Here is a 24,086-nt window from a genome sequence, read left to right as displayed (position 1 = left end):
CCCATTTGAAGATCAGGCTTGGCTCAGTTGTTAAGCGAATCGCCACAGCTGTTCACTGACTCTGGCTTCCCCGTGGACTTGGCTGGCCTGGTGGTCTCAAAAGGGGATCAACGTGAGGCTGTGACGACCGTCATAAATGCAAATCCCTTGCCAAGCGGCTGGATTTCGATCAGGGGAGGCTGCAATGGAAACACACTCAAGTCCCTTGTTTCAGGGGCCCTGGGGATTTTGGAAGGTCGCTAAACGGAGCCGTTGTAAGTCGAGGCCTAGCTGCCTCCACAGGCGCTGCTGTGAAAAGGAGCCCCCACCTACCCACCCACGGTGGGAGCTCCTGGGAGGGGAGCCCCAAATGGATCCCTCGGAGCTCTTTCCCTCCCCCTTAGTTGGGGCGCCAAGCCCTGCGGGAACAGGCCGCCGCCGGCGGGGCTGCAGCGGGGTCTCCCGAGGGCATCGCCGGCCCCTCCCCGCCCAGCCTGGCGCGGGGAGGAGCGGGTGGGGGGAGGAGAAGCGGGCGAGGGCCGTGCACAAAGCCCACCCTCCTCCTCCTCCTCCTCCTCCGCCGGGGAGGAGCCGCCAGCGCCGCCGGGCAGGCCGAGCCCAACCCCAGCCGCTCTTCCTCCTCCCGGCAAACCGGCTCGCGGGAAGCAGCAGAAGCGGCCGGACTCCTCTTCCTCCTTTCCGCCCGGCGCCTTTGCAGCAAGCGGGGCAGGGTAGGCTCGCCAGCGACCCCCTTCCTCGCCTCGGCTGCCCCCCCACCCCGTTTCCCGGCCCTCGCCTTGCAAGCAACTCCCCTCCAGCTGCTGTTGCAAGCGGGGGTCTCCGCCGCCGGGGCTGCTGCTTTTTTGGGGGTGGGGGTCCCTCCTCTTTTTTGCAAACGTCCCCCCCTTTTTGCATCCTTTCCTCCCGCTCCCCCACTCCCTCTCCCCGGGCGGGAGAAGCGGGCGGGCGCGCGCTCCCGCTTTGCGCGCCCCCGGCGCCCGAGCCCGGCTGGCGGAGGAGCAGCTGCAGCCGGAGATGCGAAGGGCGCGGAGCTGATGGAGGCGCCCCGGCTGCGCCCCCCAAAAGAGCGGCGAAGGCGGGGGCGAAGGAGGAGGAGGAGGAGGAGGAGAAGGCGGCGCGGGGAGCTCGTCGGGCCGGGGGCTTCTTGGACAGGGCCCCGCTCGGCCGCCCCCGCTGGGGGAGGAGGAGGAGGAGGAGGAAGAAGTGGAGGAGGAGGAGGGAGGGGGCTGGAGACACGCGACCCTCGCCCGCTTCTCCGACGGCCATGGAGCTCCGCAGCCTAGCCGACCCGGGGGCCTCGACGGCGCGGGAGGCGAGGCTGAGTCTGGAGCCCCTGGAGGCCGAAGGTCTCCCCCGGCGACCCCCGTCCCCGCCGCCTCTGCCCGGTCCGGAGCTGCCGAGGTTCCGCTTGGCAGGGAGCCCCGTCGGGGGAAGCAGCTCCGCCAGCACCGCCGCCGCCGCCGCCGGGATGCTGCCGGACGCGACGCCGCCTCCCTCCCTGGAGCAAGTGCTGCGCGGGATGGCCGAGCGGGGTCCCCGCCGAGCCTCCTCTTCTTCCCCCTCCTCCCCCTCCTCCTCTTCCGTCGGAGGTTGTCTGCCCGGTCCGGGGGCTCGGGGACCCGACGGTCCAATCAGGTGCGAGGAAAGCGACTCAGGTGCGGGAGATCGCCTGCAAGACGCCGCCGGGCCGATCCAGGAGCCGGAGGAAAGGGAGCCCTGGAGCTGTTTAGCAGAACCTCCCCTTGCTCCGGATTTACGGCTGGAGGCAGCAACGACCCCAGGAGAGTTGGACCAGGCGGAGGAGCCTTTCTGCCCCATTTCGGGGATCCCCCCAGGGTCGTTCCTGGATCTCGCAGCCCCTCCGGAAAAGGAATCCTACAGCCCTGAGCTCTTGCTGGATTGCTCCTGGACGGAGGAGATGGAGGACTGCACGGACTCTCACCCTGGCCGGGGTCCCCCCTTGTTGAGACCCTTAATGGGGACCCCCCCAAGTACATTGCTCCCTCCTCTCCGGTCTTCCAACGACCTTGCTCCCCACTTACCTTTGGGGCAGCAGGCCCAACACCTGGAGGAAGAGCTACCTGGCTGTTTGGAAGATGCTCCTCAGCTCCAAACCGTCTTCCGAGCTCTGGACCAGGACGATGATGGATTTGTCCGGATAGAAGAGTTTGTGCAGTTTGCCACTGTCTACGGAGCGGAGCAGGTAACTTGGGGCTTACTGGGGTTTACTGGGGTTGAATGGTGTTCCCTTCTCCAACTTTTTGCTGACAAATTGGGGCCTGTCAGTCTTATTTATCCCGAAAAGGACCTAGGCACTGAGATCTATGCAGGCTTGGTCCACGAAGAGGTGGGGTCCTCAGCACTGGATTGGAGAATGATCCACAAATTAAATAATAGTTGCTGGTCTTTGGTGTTACGGGCAGGGTGGCAGGATGAACAGGCTGCCATTCTGGCTAATGGTTGGGCCTGGTCTGTTTAGGCTCAGTTTATTTGGCTAGCAGGGAGTCACATTACAGATAAGGCTGGTATTGTTTCACCAGTGCTGTTTCATACACCTTTGGGATAACAATTTGTCCAGACCCCTAAGAAACTTTGGGCTTTCCATGTGCCAGGAATTTTTAGTTTCAGAAATACAAATAGGGAAATAATTCAGATTTCCTGCTCTTTACCTGCAGGTTGATACGGATGCAGTCTTGCAAAATGTTTGGTGGTTGGGTCATCTTTTGTGTAAACTGGTACACTGTTAAATAAACAAAGTGGAGAAGCAAATACATTTAAACTCGGAGAAGAGTAACATCACCCCCCCAATAGGATTGACCCAAATGAGATCAAATTTAATATCCTGGTTCAAGTTAGTTAGGTTTGTCTTAATTAATTTGGTGTAGCAAGAACCAGATAATGTCAGTTTGTTTTGGGTTGGTTTGCCGTAAGGTATTCCAGCTGTGGTTCACTGTTAACTATGATTTATAGCTTAACATACTGTAGGGGTACAACTCCTTTCATGGTTTATTCTCTAAACTGGGGTGTCCAACCTTGACAACTTTAAGACTTTTTTGGATTTCAGTTCCCAGAATTTCCCAACTGGCTGGGGAATTCTGGAAGTTGAAGTCCACAAGTCTTAAGGTTGGACGTCCCTGCCCTAAACTATAACTAAACAAACCATTCCTTGATTCAGTGTCATTGTAAGATATTAGGCCAAGTCATTGTAAAACATTAGGCCTAATTCACATTTTCTGAGGTTTATATATAACCTAGATCTCAGTGTCTTTCAACCTTGGCCCATGTTGGGAATTCTGGGAGTTGAAGTCCACATATCTTACAGTTGCTAAGGTTGGGAAACATTGACCTAAATCAGAGGTCTCCAAACTTGGCAACTTTAACACTTGTGGACTTCAACTCCCAGAATTCCCAACAAGGGCCAAGGTTGAAAGTTTGGGGACCCCCGACCTAAATGCATAGCTGGCTGAGGAATTCTGGGAGTTGAAGTCCACAAGTCTTAAAGTTGCCAAGTTTGGGGGCCCTGACCTAAATGATAAAAAAGAGGAAGGGAATTAGGCTGTGGGGAATGAGCCTAGATGGTTCTATCTGTGAGTCACTTAATTTGCATTTGCTACAAGCTGAGCTTTTCATTTTTCTTAAGGTAGAAGCTTTTTTTAACAGCTAAGCTTAGTTTGATGCCTCTGTCTAGTGGTGTGTCATTGTGCAGGTGCAAAGAGTGAGGTTGGCCGCGTGATAAGGCTAGAAATGCTTCATAATGTTGCCTTGATGCCTGCTTGGTCCATTGTAGCTGAACTCCTGAGGTAAATCCATGGTTCTTAACTTTGCTTTGGGCTCAGGTGTGGACTCTCTTCCGGATTGACTTCACAGATAATCCAGTTGTGCTCCAGGGATTGCAGTAAAGACCCATAATTTAACATAGTCAGATTATGACAACGGCCATAATTTTATAAGCAAGGATCTGCCCTGTTTGTGAAAAGCTGCCTTCCAACCTTGGCCAACTTTGAAGACTTGTGGACTTCAACTCCCAGAATTCTTAGCAGCAGTCATGCTGGGTAGGGAATTCTGGGAATTCGAAGGCATATACTGTTATCTGCAGCGAGAGAAGGTTGAAGGAAGACTTAGTTTAGGATGGGAAGTTTTGAATCCTAGGGTTAAAGGAGGTCCTTAGCTGAATTTCAAAACTGCTTAAAACTACTGGGAAGGGTGATATATTCCATAATACATGTAATATATTTAAGGGAATATATTTAAGAGTAATGTATATAATGTATCGATATTTGGAGCAGAGGAGTGAAATAGAAGAGACAGATGTTGATTTCACACCTGCTTCTCAGCCTTGACAACTCCAGATGTGTTGACTTCAACTCCCAGAATTCTCAGCAGTGTCTAATCTGGCCAGGGAATTCTGGGAAACAAAAATCTACATATCCCTAAGTGGAGAACATGCTGCACTAATCCACAATCCCTTTGCTTGGATTTGACTTCACATGACAGTATTTTGCAAATTTGACTATTGTTGTTTGTAAGTTGCATATTAAGCTTAGGCAGAGTAGCAATCTCACCCTTCTTTGAAGTCCAACCTCACAGGGTTGTTGTTTCGTGGATTAAAAGGGAGGAAGAAAAAGTCCAATCTTGTATATTCCACTAGGTAATAGAATAAGCCTGAAACAGAACGCAGTATTTTTTTTGGTTATAGAGCCTATAATCCAAATCATCTTTTTTTAGGGTCCTTTTTTTAAATTTGCACCTGGAGTTGGAACATTAAAAATTACATGCAGCAGTCCTTAAGAAGGTGTCAGATTAGATTCTTCTGGATGCAATATGAGATCCATAAACATTTAATGAATTGCTTGCTTGTCTGAATTTCTTCTTGCAACTTTTCCTGCTGTATCTTTCCATTAGTAGAGATTTCTCCAGGGGATCATAATGATGGATTGGTTGGTACAGCTTTAGAGTATCTCATCAACTTCGTGCAAGTCAAACCCAATCCATGATATGAACTAAATGTGTTCCTGTTGTATGGCTTGTGTATTGGCGTGAGGTGTATGGACGGCAGTTTATTCTCACTGAATATTCCCCCCCACTGAGCAAAGGGGGATGAATTCAGAGGGCTAGCTAGAAAGTTCTCTGTGTGTCTTCCTGAGAATTGCCAAAGTTGCTCTCATTTTTCACGCTGAATCGAGCGTGCTTTTTTCCCCTGCTGTTACGTAAAGGTACTACTCGTCTTAAGATGGACTTTTCAGTGGGATTTTGTACAGTAAAAGGATATGTGAAATAAAGAAGCATAATACAGATAGTGCTTGACTGACAACCACAATTGGGATGAGAATTTTAGCTGCTAAGCAAGGCCGTGAATTATGTCCAGTTTTAGTTGGGATACAAAGCTGGTGCTTGTTTTGTAAAACATAGTGAAAACACACGTGCAAAGTGTGAAGCTAACCACTGTTTAAACGCACCTTTGCTGGGTTCATACATTACATTAAGTCAAGGAGTTTTGAACTTGGGCTTGTTAAATAAGCTTCACTTAGCTCCAGCAGAGCGAACATTGGCTTAATGACAGATCCCAGACTGAATTTTGGGTAGTAATGTGTCAGAAATGATACTGTTCTGAGAAGGGGCCAGTTTCTTAACTTAGCTATATCTGGCTTTTGCATTTGCTTGTAATTGCTCCTCTGAACTCCCAAGCAATCTGGATTTCTTTGAATTATTCATGCTGTTCCCTCTCTCTTCTTCTGTTTCACTGGCATTCATTATCTTTCCTCAGGTTTAATTTGAGGAAAAGAGCTGCAGGCCGCAGTGCCATGTTTTAATCACACACGTGTATCCCTCTGTTACGTCATCTACTATCTATCCTGAAATAGTTCCTTGATTCTCTGTTTTTTTCACCTCCAGCAGTTTTTTTTCCCCCTGAATCTCTTCTGGATTTTTATTTCTGGATTGATTTATAAAGCTGCCCACCTTATACGAGTGACTATGTGGGCAGCTTTAAATAGATAAAAACCAATATGATAGATAATATATATATATATATATATTTAAAAATAGCCAAGCTCCCTAAATAACTACTGACAAAGCCAAGAGCGTACATCACTCCCAGGACCTGGCACAAAACCAACTTTTTTATTCAAGGCAAGAAAAACAGATCAGATGAAGAAAAAAGAAAAGAAAAGAAAAGAGCAACTGAGGAGAGGAATGTGTCCATCCGTAGTTTATTTTGCTTTGCTTTGTTTTTTCAAAATAAACAATAGGGATCTGTCTTCCTGGCACGGAAGAAGTGGGTTTTGTTCAGGGCAGGATCCGTAACAGCTCGGAGGTTTTGGGCAGCCTTGCCAAGAAAGGATGGGTGTGTGTGCGCCTGTTTGGCCTCCAGCCTCCTGGGATCGGGGCTGTCCATAAATGGAGCCGCAGATTCCAGAATAACGGGTTTGCCGTGAAACGCAAATCCACCTGAAGTCAACTTCCTGTTCAGGGATCCTGACTGTTGGTACGTTTTTGAGTCCTGGCCTGATCAGGCGAAGGATTTATGAGATTATGAATTTGACAGTTTGTGGGTTTTTTTTCTAATAGTAGGTGTTTTCTTCTTCTTCTTCTTCTTCTTCTTCTTCTTCTTCTTCTTCTTCTTCTTCTTCTTCTTCTTCTTCTTCTTCTTCTTCTTCTTCTTCTTCTCCTCCTCCTCCTCCTCCTCCTCCTCCTCCTCCTCCTCCTCCTCCTCCTCCTCCTCCTCCTTCTTTTTAATAAGATAGAACGAAGAGAAGGAAAAAGGAAAGGAGGCCCCAAAATTGTATCTTAAGAAAAATGATACATAGGGCTTAAGGGGCTGGCCTAGAAATCGGGCAGCTGTGAGGTCTTGTACCCCTTAAAGAATGAAAGCTGACTGGGTGACTTCGGGCCAATCCTTCCCTTCCCTATTCTTTTATCTTTCCTTTCCTTTCCTTTCCTTTCCTTTCCCTACCCTTCCCTTCCCTTCCCTTCCCTTCCCATCCCATCCTTTCCTTTCTCTTTTCAATTCTTTTATCTTCCTTTCCTTTCCTTTCCTTTCCTTTCCTTTCCTTTCCTTTCGTTACCTTACTTTACCTTTTCACTTCTTTTATCTTCTTTCCCTTCCCTTTTCACTTCTTTTATCTTCCTTTCCTTATCTTTTCTTTTGAGACACCTCTAGCGTCATATAACTAAGGTTTTGGCTACTTAGCATTTGAAACTTAAGATTTGAGTTTCTTTTCCACTTTTGATTCTTTTCAGCGTGGCAACTAACGGAAATTATTAGGTTCCATGCAATGCAAACTGAGGCAGTATGTTAGAGAGTTTTAAAATGCTTGTTATTGTTGGAAAGTCTCCTTTGCCCTCCAAATTAGTCATACCTAATGCACACTGTACTGAAACCAACAAGCCAATCTATTCATGCGTTTAAACTGATATTTCATGCAAATTCTGTCTACGGAATTGTTCTTTAGGAGGAAAAAAAAACCTCGCTGATCCAACAAGGATTTCTTTTCTGTTAAACTGAATATTAAACATAGTTGCTCACCACTCTTTAAATTGCTTTAGTTAGTAATTAAAAGAAAATAAAGCACATAATTGGATTTCTACATATCCAAAATAGTATGTATTTTTCTCTTGATCCATATTGGCATCGGCTAAGTAGTGGTCTCCAAATTTTTCTTATCACAGATGCTCCTTGTCCTGCCTTCAGGAACTTTGGAGAATAGCTTGACTCCCTCTTCTTTGGGGCAGCCCCTGAGATATTGGGAGACTGTTATCATGTCACCCCTAGTCCTTCTTTTCATTAAACGGTACTAAAGTTAGGGTTTGTGCGATGGTTGTAGGTCGAAGGACTGGTCATCAGGTATGGTTTTCAGCGCCACTGTAACTTCAAAGGGTTCTTAAGCAAATAGTAAGTCGAGAACTACCTGTATAAATGTATCAATAAACTGGAGTTTTCAGCATCTCGTGGGGGGTGTCTCTTTCCTGAGCTAGCCTACCCGGAATGACTTGACCCCACGGCTGACCCACAGGCCTGCTGAAGTGACCTCTTTCAGATCACCAAGGCTTGAAACTGATGGAACTGGTGAACCAGAAGAGCCAAACGATGCGTCTGTTTTCATTCCTTTTTATTTCTGCTGCGGCCCTGATGAGAGTTTAGATTTAAGAAACTGCCGAGTTTAGCAATGTGGGAAGGATCAGTCATGAGTTTAAAAGAAGGAAGCAAAAGAGGGAGTCTCTTCTTGACTCAAGTGGAGTCTTCTTGCCAGCATTTGTCATCATGCATAATGTCAGGATGTAGCTGAGAACAAGAAAGCCTTCCCCCCCCCCCATTTGCTTATCGTTCCTGGCTTTGGAATTTGTCAATATGCTGCTACCGGATTATTGCAAAAAATGTTTGTGGAAGCAGCTTTGAAACATTCCCCTCAGGACCTGGATACATCTTTAAAAATGCTTCTTTTTCAATTTGAGCTGAAAGGATGCCAAAAGAAATTGAGGTTGTTGTTTTTTTTCTGAGAATGAAGAATTGCTTATTTCTAGATCTGGGTTAAGCAAAAACAGAACAAGAAGAGGAGGAAAAAAAAGTTTGATAGTGCATTATGGGGTTTGCGTGCTGGTTTCCCCAAAGATGGCTGGGCATTATGGCTTTTCATGCTGGTGGGAAATCAATGGGAATTGAAGCTTAGCATTTTTTAAGGACAACAAAGTAGAAAGAGGATCAGGTTAGATCCACACATGTAATTTCTATTTCTTCTTCTTGGTTTCGTGCTCTAAAAGCTCAACCATTTGTAAACCAAGATTTGTGGTTACTTTGAGGTCCGTAGCAAGCAGTTAGACGTTTCTTGTGATGAACATGGAGAACATTAGAGGAGTTTGCGTTACATTTCATTACCCAGCTAGGTAATCATCAGTTACTAATGATAAAATCAGTTTAATATACCGATCATGTTACCTGCTTGGGTAATGAAGCATCTGCAAAAAAAACCCAAAACAACCCAGCTGAGAGACCACTAAGAACCTCACAGTTGTTGTTGCTGCTGTTGTTATTGTCCTCTTCTTCTCCTTTTCCACTCCACAAATCCCATTCCTTTCTAGCATGATGATGTTACCTAGTTGGGTAATGAAACGTCTGCAAGAAAACAGCCAAGGTCAGAGGGCACCAAGGATCCCACAGTCTTTTTCTTCTTCCTCCTCCTCTTCCTCCTCCTCCCCCCATTTCCTTCTAGTAGTGTTGAGGTTTCCTAGTTAGGTAATGAAACGTCTGCAAGAAAACAGCCAATCTCAGAGACCACCAAAGACCACCACCACCACCTCCACCACCTCCTCCTCCTCCTCCTCCTCCTCCTCCTCCTCCTCCTCCTCCTCCTCCTCCTCCTCCTCCTCCTCCTCCTCCTCCTCCTCCTCCTCCTCCTCTTCTTCTTCTTCTTCTTCTTCTTCTTCTTCTTCTTCTTCTTCTTCTTCTTCTTCTTCTTCTCCTTCTCCTTCTCCTTCTCCTTCTCCTCCTCCTCCTTCTTCTTCTTCTTCTTCCCCTTCCCCCCTCCTCCTCCTCCTCCTTCCCCCACTCCCTTCTAGCACTGTTCCCTAGTTAGGTTCCCTAGTTGGGTAATGAAACATCTTCAAGAAATCCACCAAGCTCAGAGAGCGCCAAGGACCCTACCGTTCAACCCTGAGCTTCTCTTGGTACTTCTTCCTGCTTTGGACAACCTGAAGTCCCACCCGCCTGGCTGAGCTGTCCCTGTCCCCCTGTTTCTCTTTCAGCTATAACCAATTAGTAAAAAACAAAAACCCCAAAACACAGAGCACCTTCATTCAAGCTGGAAGCCCGTTCCAACGTTCCAAGCTTGGCAAGATGAATGCATTCTGTGTTAGGCAACACCCATTCATTTCGTTCCCTGTTTTGATGTTGCGGTCTTGTGGTTAAGCAATCAAGAATGTTTTTCTTTTCCTGGTTAGATGGCCCTTTCCTCCCCCCCCCCCACCCTTGGAATCCTTTAAGTTTCAGGCTTCGTTAAAAGCCCCGTCCTGTTCCTTTCCCTCCCCAACCTGCATACATAGCTAAGGTGAAATTGGTATGCGTGCGTCTCTAAGATCGAGGGAGGGCCCTGTACGAAGAACAGAAAGCTTTCTGTAATTCCCCCACCCCCTGAAACAGGAGCTTCCGCGCAAGGATTATTCTCCAGAAAAACCTGAGCATGGTTATCAAACTTTGGTCTCTGTGAGCTCATCTGGTTTCGCTTGGGAGTGTAAATATGTCTGCATGAAGCCAGCGTGGTTAGGTTTGCAGACACAAGGGAAGTAGTTCTGTTTGTTTTCTGCAGTGGTTGTTTGACAAGCGTTGCAAAGGCTACCTCCTTGCAGGAGAAGTTAGGCAGGCAGTCCTTGAGCCAAGAATTTATGTTGCCAAGAATTTATGTTGCTAAAGAGAGACGTTCATTCAGTGAGTTTTGCCCCATTTTACAGGTAGAAAGGTAGAAAGAAAGGAAAAGAAAGAAAGAAAGAAAAAGCTACCAAAGAGTCCCAGAGCTGAGCAGAGGCTGAGAAAAGGAGAACAATCCCAGAAGAAATCCATGGCAAATCACTTCCATGTTGCGGCTAGAAATACGATGCGGACTGTAGTTGATCTTGGAAAGCCAACTGGGATGGAACTTGGAGAGGGAGGCTCTCCCAGGGCTCTAGGCCAGATTGGTGTGTGTGTGTGTGTGTATAGAAACATCCCAGGAGAAAGCAGGGAGAGACCACTTAGGTTCTTCTCCCGAGAAAAGGACCAGGACTTGGCTATGAAGTCACCAACTCATCTCAGAATGATTTGCCCTCAATTCATCGTGTTGTGTAGACTCCACAAACACGTGACTTGGGAGTCCTTCTCAGTGGCGGTCCCTGGGAGTGACAAATCCATAGCTGGTTTTGGATCCGTGTAGGGATGCAGAGTCCTTTCTCTGAATGGAAGACGGATCGAACGACAGGGCGTTCCCCAGCTTCTGGTCTAGGCCGCTGGCCTGTCCTCCGAGGCTTCTGTGTGTGTGTCTTGGGTAGTAGAGTCCAACCCTTCCCTTTCCTGGTCTCCAATCTGGGGCTTTGACAGACACACACAGACACCCCCTCCTGCTTTTCCTCAGGTGCCAAGTCAAATCCATACGGCAAACCGCCTTGATTTAGGATGGGTGGTGTTTGTTTTTCCTTCCAGGAATCCTATGCACGGCTGCATTTTTGGCCTGGGAGGAGAGGTTCACATTTCTTCAGTTTTGCCCTCAATGGCGCTTTCTCGAGATCATTTTAACTCTCGTCCTGAGAAGAATCTGCCACCTTTTCCTTTGCTGGTCCATGTCAGATGGCCCCAAATGTAGATAATATGAACATTAGTTTAGTTTACTGTATTGTCATTGCACCTCGTACAACGAAATCAAACATCCTTCCTCAGTGCACATCATGACCATGAAAATAAACACAAACACACATCCTTCACCCTCCACACATTGAACTGAAAACCCGCAACACCATACCAACACTGCACTCTAGGGTAGAATTCAAAAGAGCTCCTGCCCTGGGATAGAAGCTGTTTTTCAGCCTATTTATCCTTGTTTTCATTATCCCGTACTGTCTGCCAGATGGTAATAGTTAAAAAAAAGGGGTTCCTAGGATGAGGTGGATCTTTGAGGATGTTTTGAACTTTCTTAAGGCAGCGGGAGCTATATTCTTCCAAAGTGGGAAGAGGGCAACCCATGATCCTCTGGGCCACGACATTAACCCTCTGGAGCACTGTCCTATCTGCCACTGTGCAATTGGCAAACCGTACACAGGTGTAATAAGTTAAGATACTCTCTAGGGTGCAGCGGTAGAAGGTCACCAGCAGTTTTTCATTCCGTTGTTGTTTTCTGAGAAGCCTCAGGTAGCATAATCTCTGCTGGGCCCTTTTGACCAGGGCTGCAATGTGAGCCCCCCAGGTCAGGTCCTCTTTTAGGGTAACACCCAGAAACTTAAAACTGACCACTTGCTCCACTCGGTCTCAATTGATAAGCAAGGGCTGGAGGTCTGATCTGTTCCTTCTATAGTCCACTATAAGCTCCTTGGTCTTATTGGTGTTGAGGACCAAGTTATTGTCTCCACACCACGAAAGCAACCGGTCCACCTCATCTCGGTAGGCAGATTCATCCCACACCCCGGAGATGAGTCCCACCATTAATTACGGAACCGGGTTTTTTTTTTCTGGTATCAACACATTTGCTGGGTGGAAGCATCTGCCTACAAAAAAAGTATGTTTGTCTGTCCCACGTTGGCCACACCTGAGCAGGGAAAATTCAAGAAATATAGGTAGTCCTTGACTTACGATCACACAACTGAGCCCCGGATTTCTGTTGCTAAGCGAGACAGTTGTTAAGTAGGTTTTGCACCATTTTATGACCTTTCTAGCCACAGTGGTTAAGTGAAGCGGTTCCTCAGTGAATCTGGCTTCCCCATGGACTTTGCTTGTCAGAAGGTTTGCAAAAGGGAATGACATGACCCCCGGGACACGATCAAGTATAACTGCAGGGGTGCTGCCACGGTTATAAATGTGAAAAAGGGACAGTCGTCGCATTTTCAGTGTTGTCGTAACTTTAAACGGTCACTAAAGGAACTGTGATAAATTGAGGATGATCTGTACTTGTGATAGGTAGGTAAGTAGGTAGGTAGGTTGGTAGATGATGAGATAAAATGATAGGGAGATAAGGAAATGGGAGATAGAAATGATAAACAGAATAGAACAGAACAGAATAGAATAAAGGATAGAATAGAAATATGGATAGAATAAAAATAGAAATAATAGAAATTGAATAGAATATAAATATAAATAGAATATGAATATAGAATAGAATAGAATAGAATAGAATAGAATAGAATAGAATATGGAATAGAATATGGAATGAAATAGGAATAGGAAAGAATAGAATAGAATATAAATAGGAATAGAATAGAATATGAATATAGAATGGAATAGAATAGAATAGAATATGGAATGGAATGGAATAGAATAGAATAGAATAGAATAGAATAGAATAGAATAGAATAGAATAGAATAGAATAGAATATGGAATAGGAATAGGAAAGAATAGAATAGAATATGGAATAGGAATAGGAAAGAATAGAATAGAATATAAATAGGAATAGAATAGAATATGAATATGAATATAGAATGGAATAGACTAGAGTATGGAATAGAATATGAAATAGAATAGAATAGAAGGAAAGGACTTTGGAGGTCTTAGATAATGGATGTAGAGAGAGAAGAAGATACCAGTAGAAACAGAAGAGGGAGGGAGGGGAGAGAGAGAGATGCTTTTGATGTGCTGTTATTTGAGAGACGCATCATCTTGAAAACCACCGCCGATTTCCTGCTTGGAAGACGTGCGTTTGTGTTTTGCTTTTTGAAAGCAAAACTTTCCATAGAAGAATCTCAAGAACAGTAAGATCTGTACCCCGATTTTTTTTTTTTCCCCTGGTGCCCTATGCGATGATGAGTTATACAGTCAACCTTTTCTTTCCTGTGATGCTTTCTGCCTGCATAGTTCAAAACATGACTGGGGGGAGGGGAAATGCCGAGCCACGCAGCATTTATGAAGGTGGAAATGAGTCCCTTGTGATGACTTGGTTCAGCCATCGTGGAGCCAAATAATGCATGTGAAGGAACAAAGGTCGCCACCTCTGACCCCTCAATGGCCTTGCGTGATATGTTGGAGATCACCCTCATCCCCATCTTGTCCCCCAAAGAGGGACAAGATCAAGTTCTGTTTGGAGAAGGGCGTCAGAAATAGGATAGAATATAAATAGGAATAGAATATGAATATAGAATAGAATAGTCAGGAATGTTAGGGGTCTCAAGTGGGTGGCGCCATGAGCATTTGCAAGGCTCATGACATCCACAACTGTCTTCGATATCTTCCCCTACAATACAAAAATGCACCACAATATCACAATTAGATAAATGGCAGAAACCGTGGGAGAGAAATGTTAAATAAAATCAGCTGCTGTGATGGCCCAGGCATGGCGCTAAAGCAACAAAGTCACAAAAGTAGGTAAAGTCCCTTTAATACTTCCAACGTGGCCTCCCAATGCCCAGTTGTCTTCGGCTGGAGAAACGAACTCTCCCAAGAACAGCTTTAAAAGGGAAGAAATTCACTCCGAACTCAAAGTACATATAGATTATACATAAAAGCCAACACAAACCTCGCTGCAGCAATTAAGGAGACAGGGTAGGATAAGGAATTGAAGACTTCAAAAGATAACAAAACACACACAGTTGGGAGGACACCAGAACCCAGATAAGACTTGACAAACAAAGGTAGGAGCTGTGCACAAACATCCTCTTTATCCTGTTTTCTCAGCTGCAACTAATGAAGGGAATCAGGGCCTTTTTCTCCCCCATAACCCACGTTGCTCCCTTATCCGTTTCTCCCTGCGTGCTCTAGAATGAAGAGGGGGATGGGCCTGGGTCTTCCTCTGAATACCCAGCCGGACTGTACCCTTCCCCAATTTCCTCCACAGCCACCAGGGCCAAACTCCCACCCCCTGAGAGCTGTTCCACCGGAATCAGATTCTAACAGGGGCATGACAGCTGCATGCAAAAAAAAAAAAATCTGTATATAATGTTTTATAGATGGCATTTTGCACCAACAAGATTAGCGAAAATGTATAAGGATAGATATACTAAATGTTGGCAATGTAATCAAATGCCTGGCTCATGTTACCATATGTGGTGGACACAGACGTGTCCACAACTTAAAAAATATTGAACGAAAATGCATACCTGGTTGGAAAAAAATGATAGAGCAGCATTTAGATATGAAACGAGAAATACTTTCATTGGGCTTTCTACCAGAAAAATATGATAAAAGAGATTTATACACTTGATTTTAGATACGCTAACTGCAGCTAGAATTGCATATGCTAAACAATGGAAGTGCGACGAGGTCCCGACAGATGAGAAGGTAATCAAGGGTTAGTGTTAGATAATTAACCAGTGGAACAGCTTACCACCAGAAATCATGGGGGCTCCATCACTGGAGGTTTTTAAGAAGAGACTGGACAGTCACTTGTCTGAGGTGGCATAGGTTCTCCAATCTTCCCCTCGGGGGTAGCCTGAGTTAAAACATTGCATCTTTCCCGTTTATTTGTTTGGCCTGTGCAGGTTCTATTTTGCCCCATTGTGCAGAAATTGATTTTTTTTTTTTAAAAAAAGGGAAAATTATTATCTGTTTCTGCGCCTCGTCTTTCTCTCCCAGTCCCCTAATCTTTGCTAACCTGTGATTTCTCCCCCCCCCCCTCTTCTCTCCATATTTCCCGCTAATTGCTGCAGCATTATGAAAGTGCTATTATCTACAGCTGCAGACTCAAGGGTTTTTGGTTTTTATTATAAAGTCCCTATAATTGGGCAATCAAAATATATTTTTTTAAAGGACATTATAATGAAAATGCTTGCAAGCTTAAAAGGCGGTGGGTAAGGGAGGGAATTTTGGGGGTTTCGTCGTCTGGTAATTTCTCACTGTTTATGTAATATGTTTCAAAGCTTTGCAGCTGTTAGCTACGGTAATCCGTATAATAATTGGCCAAGATGATCCCCCCAATTACTAAGGAAGGCAAGATCCACCCTGGTTGATTCATGGCTGAAGTGAGATCCTGTGCGTGGCATTTTTATAATCACAGTCTGCTGGGGATTAATCTGCCTGCCTCTTAATCATCCGGTTTTTAGATGAAGTCAGACTTGATTTGGGTTTGCATAGGGAGCTAAGCCACGAATCAGAGTTTAAAAGCCCCATAGCCTAGATTCACAGAACTGAAGGATGGTTTATCCCAGGGGTCGCTAACCTTTTGGACCTCAAGGACCACCAAACTCATAATTTTAAATCCCATGGACCAGAGACCCTGGGAAAATCCCAAAAAAAAAGTCTGCAGGAAAATTCCCCACCCCGTTTTCCTACTGATCGATCGTTCTTTATTTGGGATCGCAGCTCTGTTCTCAGGGGGAGAGAGGGAGGGAGGGAGGGAAAGAGAGAGAGAGAGAGACTTTTGGCTTCCTGCAAGGAAAGCAGCAGAAGCAGCAGAAGTCTTTCTTTCTCTCCCCCAAACTCCACCAGAAATGAGTCTTTGCTGGCACAGCCTCTTGGAGCAGGAGGCCTTGCAGGGTCCCAAAGACTCGTTTCTGGTGGAGTTTGGGGGAGAGAAAGAAAGACTTTCGCTGCTTTCCTTGCGTGCAGCCAAAAGCAGAAGAAGAAAGAAGCAGAAAGAAGCAGCCCGGTGGCCAGGTGAGGCGCATGGGGCGAGTGGAGCAAATACCCCACTTCCGCCCTTTCCATCCTCCCCTCACTACTTCATGTTGTTCACAAAGCAAGTGACGCAAGCCTTGTGTTCCCACACAGTCTGGATTAATTGCTTTGGGGGTGACATTTCTCTGCGGACCACTAAAATTTTCTTGCGGACCACCAGTGGTCTCCGGTCCATTGGTTTAGCCCAGCATGAGGACCCTGCTCTGATGGCTGGGTACAGATAGTCCTCCACTTATGACCACAACTGAGCCCAAAATTTCTGTTGCTAAGTGAGATAGTTAAGTGAGTTTTGACCCATTTTACGACCTTTTTTGCCATAGTCATTAAGTGAACCACTAAGTTAGGAACATGGTTGTTAAGTGAATCTGGCTTCCCCATTGCTTGTCCGAAGGTCACAAAAAGGGATCACGTGGCCCTGGGACACTGGAACCATCATAAATGTGAGTCAATTGTGCGTCCGAATATAAATCACGTGATCTTGGGGATGCTACAACGGTCGTAAGTGTGAAAAACGGTCATAAGTCATTTTATTCAGTGCCATTGTCACTAAATGAATGGTTGTAAGTCAGGGATTATCTTAAGTCGTTTTTAAAGTTTCTCTTTTTGTTTATACAAACCTCAACCAAACATTGGCAGCAATAATAATAAGGGAACAATTCTCCACCTCTATAACTGTCTGGTTTGGCTCTGCTACCCAACAAGACAGACAGACAGGCTTCAGAGGGTAATCAGGACAGCAGAAAAAAGAATTACTATCAACTTGCCTTCCATCCAGGACCTATACACTGCAGGAGTCATAAAGAGGGCTGGGAAAATATTTATAGACCCCTCACATCCCAGACATAAACTGTTTCAACTCCTTCCCTCAAAACGACACTATAGAGCACTGCACACCAGAACAACTAAGCACAAGGACAGTTTTTTCCCCCCGAACGCCATCCCTCTGCTAAACAAATAATTCCCTCAGCACTGCCCAACTATTTACAAAGTCTGCACTACTATTACTCTTAATCTTCTTATCCTTCCTTTCACCCATCTCTTCCCACTTGTGACTGTATGACTGTAAACATTGTCGCTTGTATCCTTACGATTTATATTGAGTGCTTCCTAGTATGATTTGATTGCTTATTGTACCCCATGACTATTATAAAGTGTTGTACCTGATGATTCTTGACTCTTGACGAATGTCTTTTATGTACACTGAGAGCACCAAATTCCTTGTGTGTCCAATCACACTTGGCCAATAAAAATTCTATTCTATTCTTATCCCTTATTCTATTCTGTTCTTTCCTATTCCTATTCTATTGTACCCTATGACTATCATTAAGTGTTGTACCTGATGATTCTTGACTCTTGACGAATGTATCTTTTCTTTTATGCACACTGAGAGCATTTGCACCAAAGACAAATTCCTTGTGTGTCCAATCACACTTGGCCAATAAACTATTCTATTCTATTCTATTCTATTCTATTCTATTCTATTCTATTCTATTCATATTATACTCTATGACTATCATTAAGTGTTGTACCTGATGATTCTCGACTCTTGACAAATGTCTCTTTTCTTTCATGTACACTGAGAGCATTTGCACCAAAGACAAATTTCTTGTGTGTCCAATCACCCTTGGCCAATGAAGAATTCTATTCTATTCTATCCAACAAACGAACATTTGCAAACTGCACCAGTGCTACAATTAAGGGAAAATAAGTCCTCTTGGGAGTATATAACTGTAAATGGTTTAAATATGCACATTCATTATTTATGTCCAATTTATATACTTCATTAAAATAGCTAAAAAGAGAGAGAGCCCCTTTTGAATTTACCAAAACCTTGATTTTGTGGACTGATTGGAGAGAAAGGGGGGGGGGTATTATCTTTTGGATCTGAATGTCCTTTAAATGACACGGTTGTAATTTAAGTCACTGTGTGTATCATGCACCTGATTATCTAATGAGTGCAATTTACAACCATTTGCATTCATTTATATTTATGGCCGTGAAGCAGGTTTTATGCCCATCCTTGAGGCTGTCTGGGAAAAAACTGAGGTTCGTCGTGCGAGGCTGAAGCTTGAATTAAATTTTTATCTGTGGCACGGGAAGTCTGATTTGTGTGCCTCTGTTTGCAGGTGAAGGATTTGATCAAGTTCTTGGACCCTATTGGGCTCGGTGTGATCAGCTTCGAAGACTTCTGCCGGGGGATTTCAGCAATCAGAAACGGAGGTCGGTTTCTATTTTTTTTTTGTACAGGTGGATCAGAAAATAGGTCCACAATTTGGAAAAGGTCCTTCCTGTTTCTCCCAGATCCTGACTGAGGAGGAGTTTCGTGACAACGATGGGATATTCTAAACCTGTTTCTTGAACGTTCATGGCTCTTTAAAAGAAGACGAACAGAGAGAAAGGATGGATTTGGTAGACAGAGACCAAACCTTTTCCTCTTTTAAAATAAATACATTTTATTAAATTTTACCCTTTTAAAAACAAATAATATTTACAATTTTTGCAGTAAGTTGTGGCATTGACTTTTCCATATTCATTTACATACATACATACATACATACATACATACACACACACACACACACACACACACACACACACACACACATATATACACACACACATATACACATACACAAACACATACACACACACACACATATATACATATACATATACACATATATCCATCATTTATATTTACATTTTGCATTGTCTTTTATTCCTGTTATCTAACCAAACATACAATTTTTCCCAGACCGTATAGTATCCTTTTTCTTCCTTCTGCAATTCCATTGTAACTTTATTTATTTCTGCACAATTCATTTTTATTTTTTTTATAATCCTGTTGAAGACCAAACCTTTTCCTATTGCATCGGGTTAGGAACGGCATTCCAGTTTTGGGGAAAATTGGCCGAGGTTTAGGAATCTTCAAGGCATTTTTTTTTTTTTTTTTTTTTAGGAATCTGGCTTGTTAGAACAAACTTTGTGTAATTTTAAACCACAGTCCCTCTTTCCAAAATGACCTGCTAATCCAAGATTGGACAAAGCTAGCCTGAAAGTCTTTCCGTCTTTATTTTAACATACCATCCAGGGTAGTACAAATAATCCTCGGTTTACAACCACAATTGAACCCAAAATTGCTGTTGCTAAATGAGGCATTCGTTAGCTGGAGTTTTGCCCTATTTTGCGTCACAGTTGTGAAGGCAATCCCTTTGTTGAGCCAGTAAGAACTACAGTTAGTTAGCCACACAGTTGTGAAGGAAATTTGGCTTCCCCAAGTGGACTTTGCTTGTCAAAAGGTCGCAGGAGGGGATCACGTGACCCCTGGGACCGTTGTAAATACGAGTCATTTGCCAGGTTCCTGGGTTTTGATCATGGAGGATGCTGCAAGGGTCATGAGTGTGAAAAAGAGCCATGTCACTTTTTTTTCAGTACTGTTCTAACTTCACATGGTCACTGAACGAACTGTTGTAAGTCAAGGACTACCTGTAGTAGAAGATGAATAGTCTTCTGACCTTCTATATTTTCTTGCTGGTTTTGGGGAGAAACTGGTTCTTCCGTTAGGCCCGTTAAGTGGGGAATCCAGCCTTTGGTGATTTGTATGAACCTCTGATGCTTCTAGTCTGTCAAAGCTCCTCCTGGGAGATTAATCTCAATTCAGATGCTGGCAGCGGAGACGTTTTCCTCTGGAATACCTCATTAGGCTTCTCATCCGCTGTCACCCACAGTGGTTCAGACTGAATAAATGGCTAAGATCAGATGAGAATAAGTGGATGATCTCTAGGATGCGTAGGTGTGTGTGTGAGAGAGAGAGAAAGAGAGGGAAGGGGGAGGGAGAGACAGGCAGAGAAGGAGGAAGGGGAAGAGAGAGAAGGAAGAAGGGGAGAGAGAGAAGGAGGAGAGAGAAAAGGAGGAAAGGAGAGAAAGAGGGAGGGGGAGAGAGGGGGAGGAGGAAGGGTGAGAGAGGAGGAAGGGTGAGAGAAAGAGAAGGAAGAAGGAGGAGAGAGAGAGAAGGAGGACGGGAGAGAAAGAGGGAGGAAGAGGGAAAAGAGGGAAAGAGAAAGGGAAAGAGAGAAGGAAGAAGGGAGAGAGAAAAGGAGGAAGGGAGAGAAAGAGGGAGGGGGAGAGAAAGAGAGGGGAGGAGGAAAGGGGAGAGAGAGGAGGAAGGGAGAAAAAGTGGGAGGAAGGGGGGAGAGAGTGAAAGAGGGAAGGAGGAAGGGAAGAGAGAGAGAGAAGGAGGAAGGGAGAGAAAGAGGGAGGGGCAGAGAGGGTAAAAGAGGGGGAAGGAGGAAGGGAGAGGTTTCCAATGCTGATCACATGACTATGGGATGCTATGACGGTTGGAAACAAGTCACTGAGTGTCCAAATTTAGATGATGCGATTACAGGAAGGCTGCTTTGGCTGAAATTGTGAGGACTGGTTGTAAGGACCACTCATTCAGCCCCGTTGTAAATGGTCATTGAATGAGTGATTATGAAGCGAGGACTGCCTTGTATGGATTTCCCCAGGAAATCACCAGAATATGAGCTCAGGTTGTGCAAAGGAGCTTGGGTTTCAGCTGCGTTTCTCAACCTTGGCAATTTTAAGATGGGTGGGTGGACTTCAACTCCCAGAATTCCCTAACCAGCATGCTAGCTAGGGAATCCTGGGAGCTGAAGCCTTAAAAGTTGCCCAGGTTAAGAAATATTGCTCTTGACTAAGCATCCAAAAGTTGCTTGGGCATGATACAACGGTCATAAGTCTGAAAAAAATGGTTGTGAGTCACTTTTTTCAGTGCCATTGTATCTTTGAACGGTCAGTGTTGTAAGTTGAGGACTACCTGTATCACAGAAATAATGGCAACCATCATAAATACAAGGACCACCTGTATAAACTGGGTCAAATACAGCCTTGGTTTGTCCCCTGCAGAAGGCAAAGTTTGATCAGAGCACCACACTTGTTTCCCCGAACGCCATCCCTCTGCTAAACAAATAATTCCCTCAACACTGTCCAACTATTTACAAAGTCTGCATTACTGTTACTGTTAATCTTCTCATCACTCCTTATCACTCATCCCTTCCCATTTGTGTCTGTATGACTGCAACTTGTCGCTTGTATCCTAATGATTTATCTTGACTGTTTCCTAGTATGATTTGATTGCTTATTGTACCCTATGGCTATTCTTAAGTGTTGTACCTGATGATTCTTGACTCTTGACGAATGTATCTTTTCTTTTATGGACACTGAGAGCATTTGCACCGAGACAAATTCCTTATGTGTCCAATCACCCTTGGCCAATAAAGAATTCTATTCTATTCTATTCTATTCTATTCTATTCTATTCTATTCTATTCTATTCTATTCTATTCTATTCCATTCCATTCCATTCCATTCTATTCTATTCTATCTACCACTTTTGCTAAAGTAGCACATTCCCTTAAGTCTTTCAAGAACTATATATACTGTATATATAAACCAGTAAAATTCCAGGTGGTCAGATTCTAATCGTCCACCTGCAAATTAAACATTTTTTTTTAGCGGGGATCAAGCCTTCCTGCAATGTAAATACAACACATGACGATGAAGGATAAAACAGAATTAGTATCACTAGATTAGCGGGAAAAGCTGGATAGAGTTATAATCATTATCTATTACATTCTAATCCCTAGTTTTAAAGCAGTTCTGTTTCCCCTCCCCTCCCCCATCCCCTACCATTAGAAGACTTAATTAGGGACAAGTCACCATGGGGAAAAAAAAATCTACCTACGTGACTGCTAAGAATTGACCATAACTCAACAGCACCCAAGCAATCGGTCAATGAAGAATAGGATAGGATAGGACATGGATATGGACAGACAAAACTGAACAGAACAACAGAATTGGAAGGATAGGACGTGGACAGACAAAACTGAACAGAACAACAGAATTGGAAGGGTTAGGGTTAGGGTCCAGTTAAAGTCCAGTTGACTCCTTAAAAAAAAAAGCACCTTTTGGGTTGACTGATTAGTTCTCCTTGAGTCCAAGGCATTCTTAAGAGTCTTTCCTGACTCCACAGTTTGAAAACATCAGTTCCTTGGCGCACAGCCTTCCTTCCGGTTCAAACATCGAGGAATACCTGTAGAGAAGATCTGAAGATTACAGGAGATGTACTTCTGTGGCAAAATCTCTCGTCTGAACAAACCCGTGGCTGGTCTCTTCGCGTGTTCCTCGGCTACAATTTTCAAGTGAGGCTTGTCAACCTCCCAACAGGGAAGGAGGAAAAATTGCAAATTATGGCTTGGCAGCCTAGGGGAGAGGCCCAGCCCTGCCTCATTTATAGCAAAGCATCCAAGCAGATGGAAAGGTTGCTCCTGCAATTTGAAAAAAAAAGGGGCGGGAATCCGATTGCACTTTGAAATTTGAGTATACCTTCCATTTCTCCCTTCCTTTAATTTGGCAACCCTCTCTGGAGATTGGCTTGGCCTTTGGTGAATCACCAGAAAAAGAAAACAAAACAGAAGCATTTCTTGGTCCACGCTGAAGACCAGGAAATAGGAGGAGTTCCAAAGCAGAGGATATAAACGAACAAAATCAAGTCCTTTTTGAAAGTACAGGCAGACTTACAACATATTCATTTAGCGACCGTTCAAAGTTACAGTGACACTGAAAAAAGGTGACTTATGGCAGTGATGGGATTCAATTTTTTTTTTTTACTACCGGTTCTGTGGGAGTGGTTTGTTTGGGCGTGGTAGGGGAAGGATATTGTAAACTCTCCATTCCCTCCCCACTCCCAGGGGAAGGTTACTGCAACATCCTCCTTCCCTCCCCACCCCACTAACCTGCTTTCCAGCTCCGTTCTCCTGTGCAGGGCAACCAAAGAAGACCCAGCCAATCAGCCGGGATTCGGGAGGCGGAGAATAGCTGGGGGCGGGGCCGGTCAGAGGTGGTATTGGCTAGTTCTCTGAACTACTCAAAATTTCCACTACCAGAACTGGTCAGAACCTGCCAAACACCACCTCTGACGTATGGCCGTTTTTCACACTTACAACCGTCGCAGCACCCCCGTGGTCACGTGACCAGAATTCAGGGGCTTGGCCACTGACTCCTATTTACAACGGTTGAAGTGTCCTGGGGTCATGCGATCCCCTTTTGCGACCTTCTGAAAAGCAGAGACAAGCCAGATTCTACTGGGTGATTTCTGGGTTTCTGAATGCTTCTAGCCCGCTTAGCAGGACAGGTGCACCCAGAGTGCGATCATGTGCTTTTTTGAGTTGTTGGTTGCTGGTGCTACTAAGGATTGGAGAGGGGCGTGGATGCTGTGGGCTGTTTTTTGTTTTTCTTTTTTAGTTGTTCCTTTGGGCAGCAACACAATACTCAGTCGTGGGTCCTGCAGAGTTTGAGTTGCAAACTTGTGCTTAGCAGCCCCAACAGGATGGACAATGCACCATCTGCAGGGGGGCTGGAGAAGGAGATGAGTTGATAACGCTGCGATGGGTTTGCTCAGGATGGTAGGAGGGAGATGACACAGGATCCCATTCCCCCAGGGTTTCCCGGCTGCAGCTCCCAATAGAGGCTGGGGTGACGCATCCCAGCGGTGGTTGCTGTATTCCTGGCAGTCAAAAACAATGGATTGGACCTGTATATATTCTTTATATCCTGTGTGTGTGTGTGTGTGTGTGCAGGATTTATTTATTAAGATAGATAGATAGATAGATAGATAGATAGATAGATAGATAGATAGATACATACATACATACATACATACATACATACATAATTGGTATTGGTATCTATCATCTATCTATCTAATCTATCTATTGGTATCTAGCTACTGTCTATCACTTATCTATCATCT

The 24,086-nt window shown here is 44.8% G+C and overlaps 1 protein-coding gene across 3 annotated transcripts in view; it reads left to right on the top strand.

Annotated features, from left to right (window-relative positions):
- The first annotated feature begins 625 nt into the window (after positions 1-625).
- The window catches only part of RAB11FIP3 (RAB11 family interacting protein 3), a 67,893-nt gene continuing 44,432 nt past the window's right edge, over positions 626-24,086 (top strand). Inside the window, exons 1-2 of one of the 3 annotated variants that reach the window (XM_026704165.2) lie at positions 626-2,203; positions 18,401-18,494. In XM_026704165.2, the coding sequence (XP_026559950.1) occupies positions 1,265-2,203; positions 18,401-18,494 (1,033 nt within the window). In that variant the 5' untranslated portion in view covers positions 626-1,264. The remainder of the gene's footprint in view (positions 2,204-18,400; positions 18,495-24,086) is intronic. The other 2 variants (XM_026704167.2, XM_026704170.2) reach the window with 2 other exon arrangements.

This window comes from Pseudonaja textilis, chromosome 14, assembly GCF_049901715.1.
Source record: "Pseudonaja textilis isolate UNSWEBS1 chromosome 14, rPseTex1.2, whole genome shotgun sequence".
Lineage (NCBI taxonomy): Eukaryota > Metazoa > Chordata > Lepidosauria > Squamata > Elapidae > Pseudonaja > Pseudonaja textilis.
The sequence above is the reverse complement of the archived record's forward strand: the minus strand, read 5'-3'. Positions and strand labels throughout refer to the sequence as shown.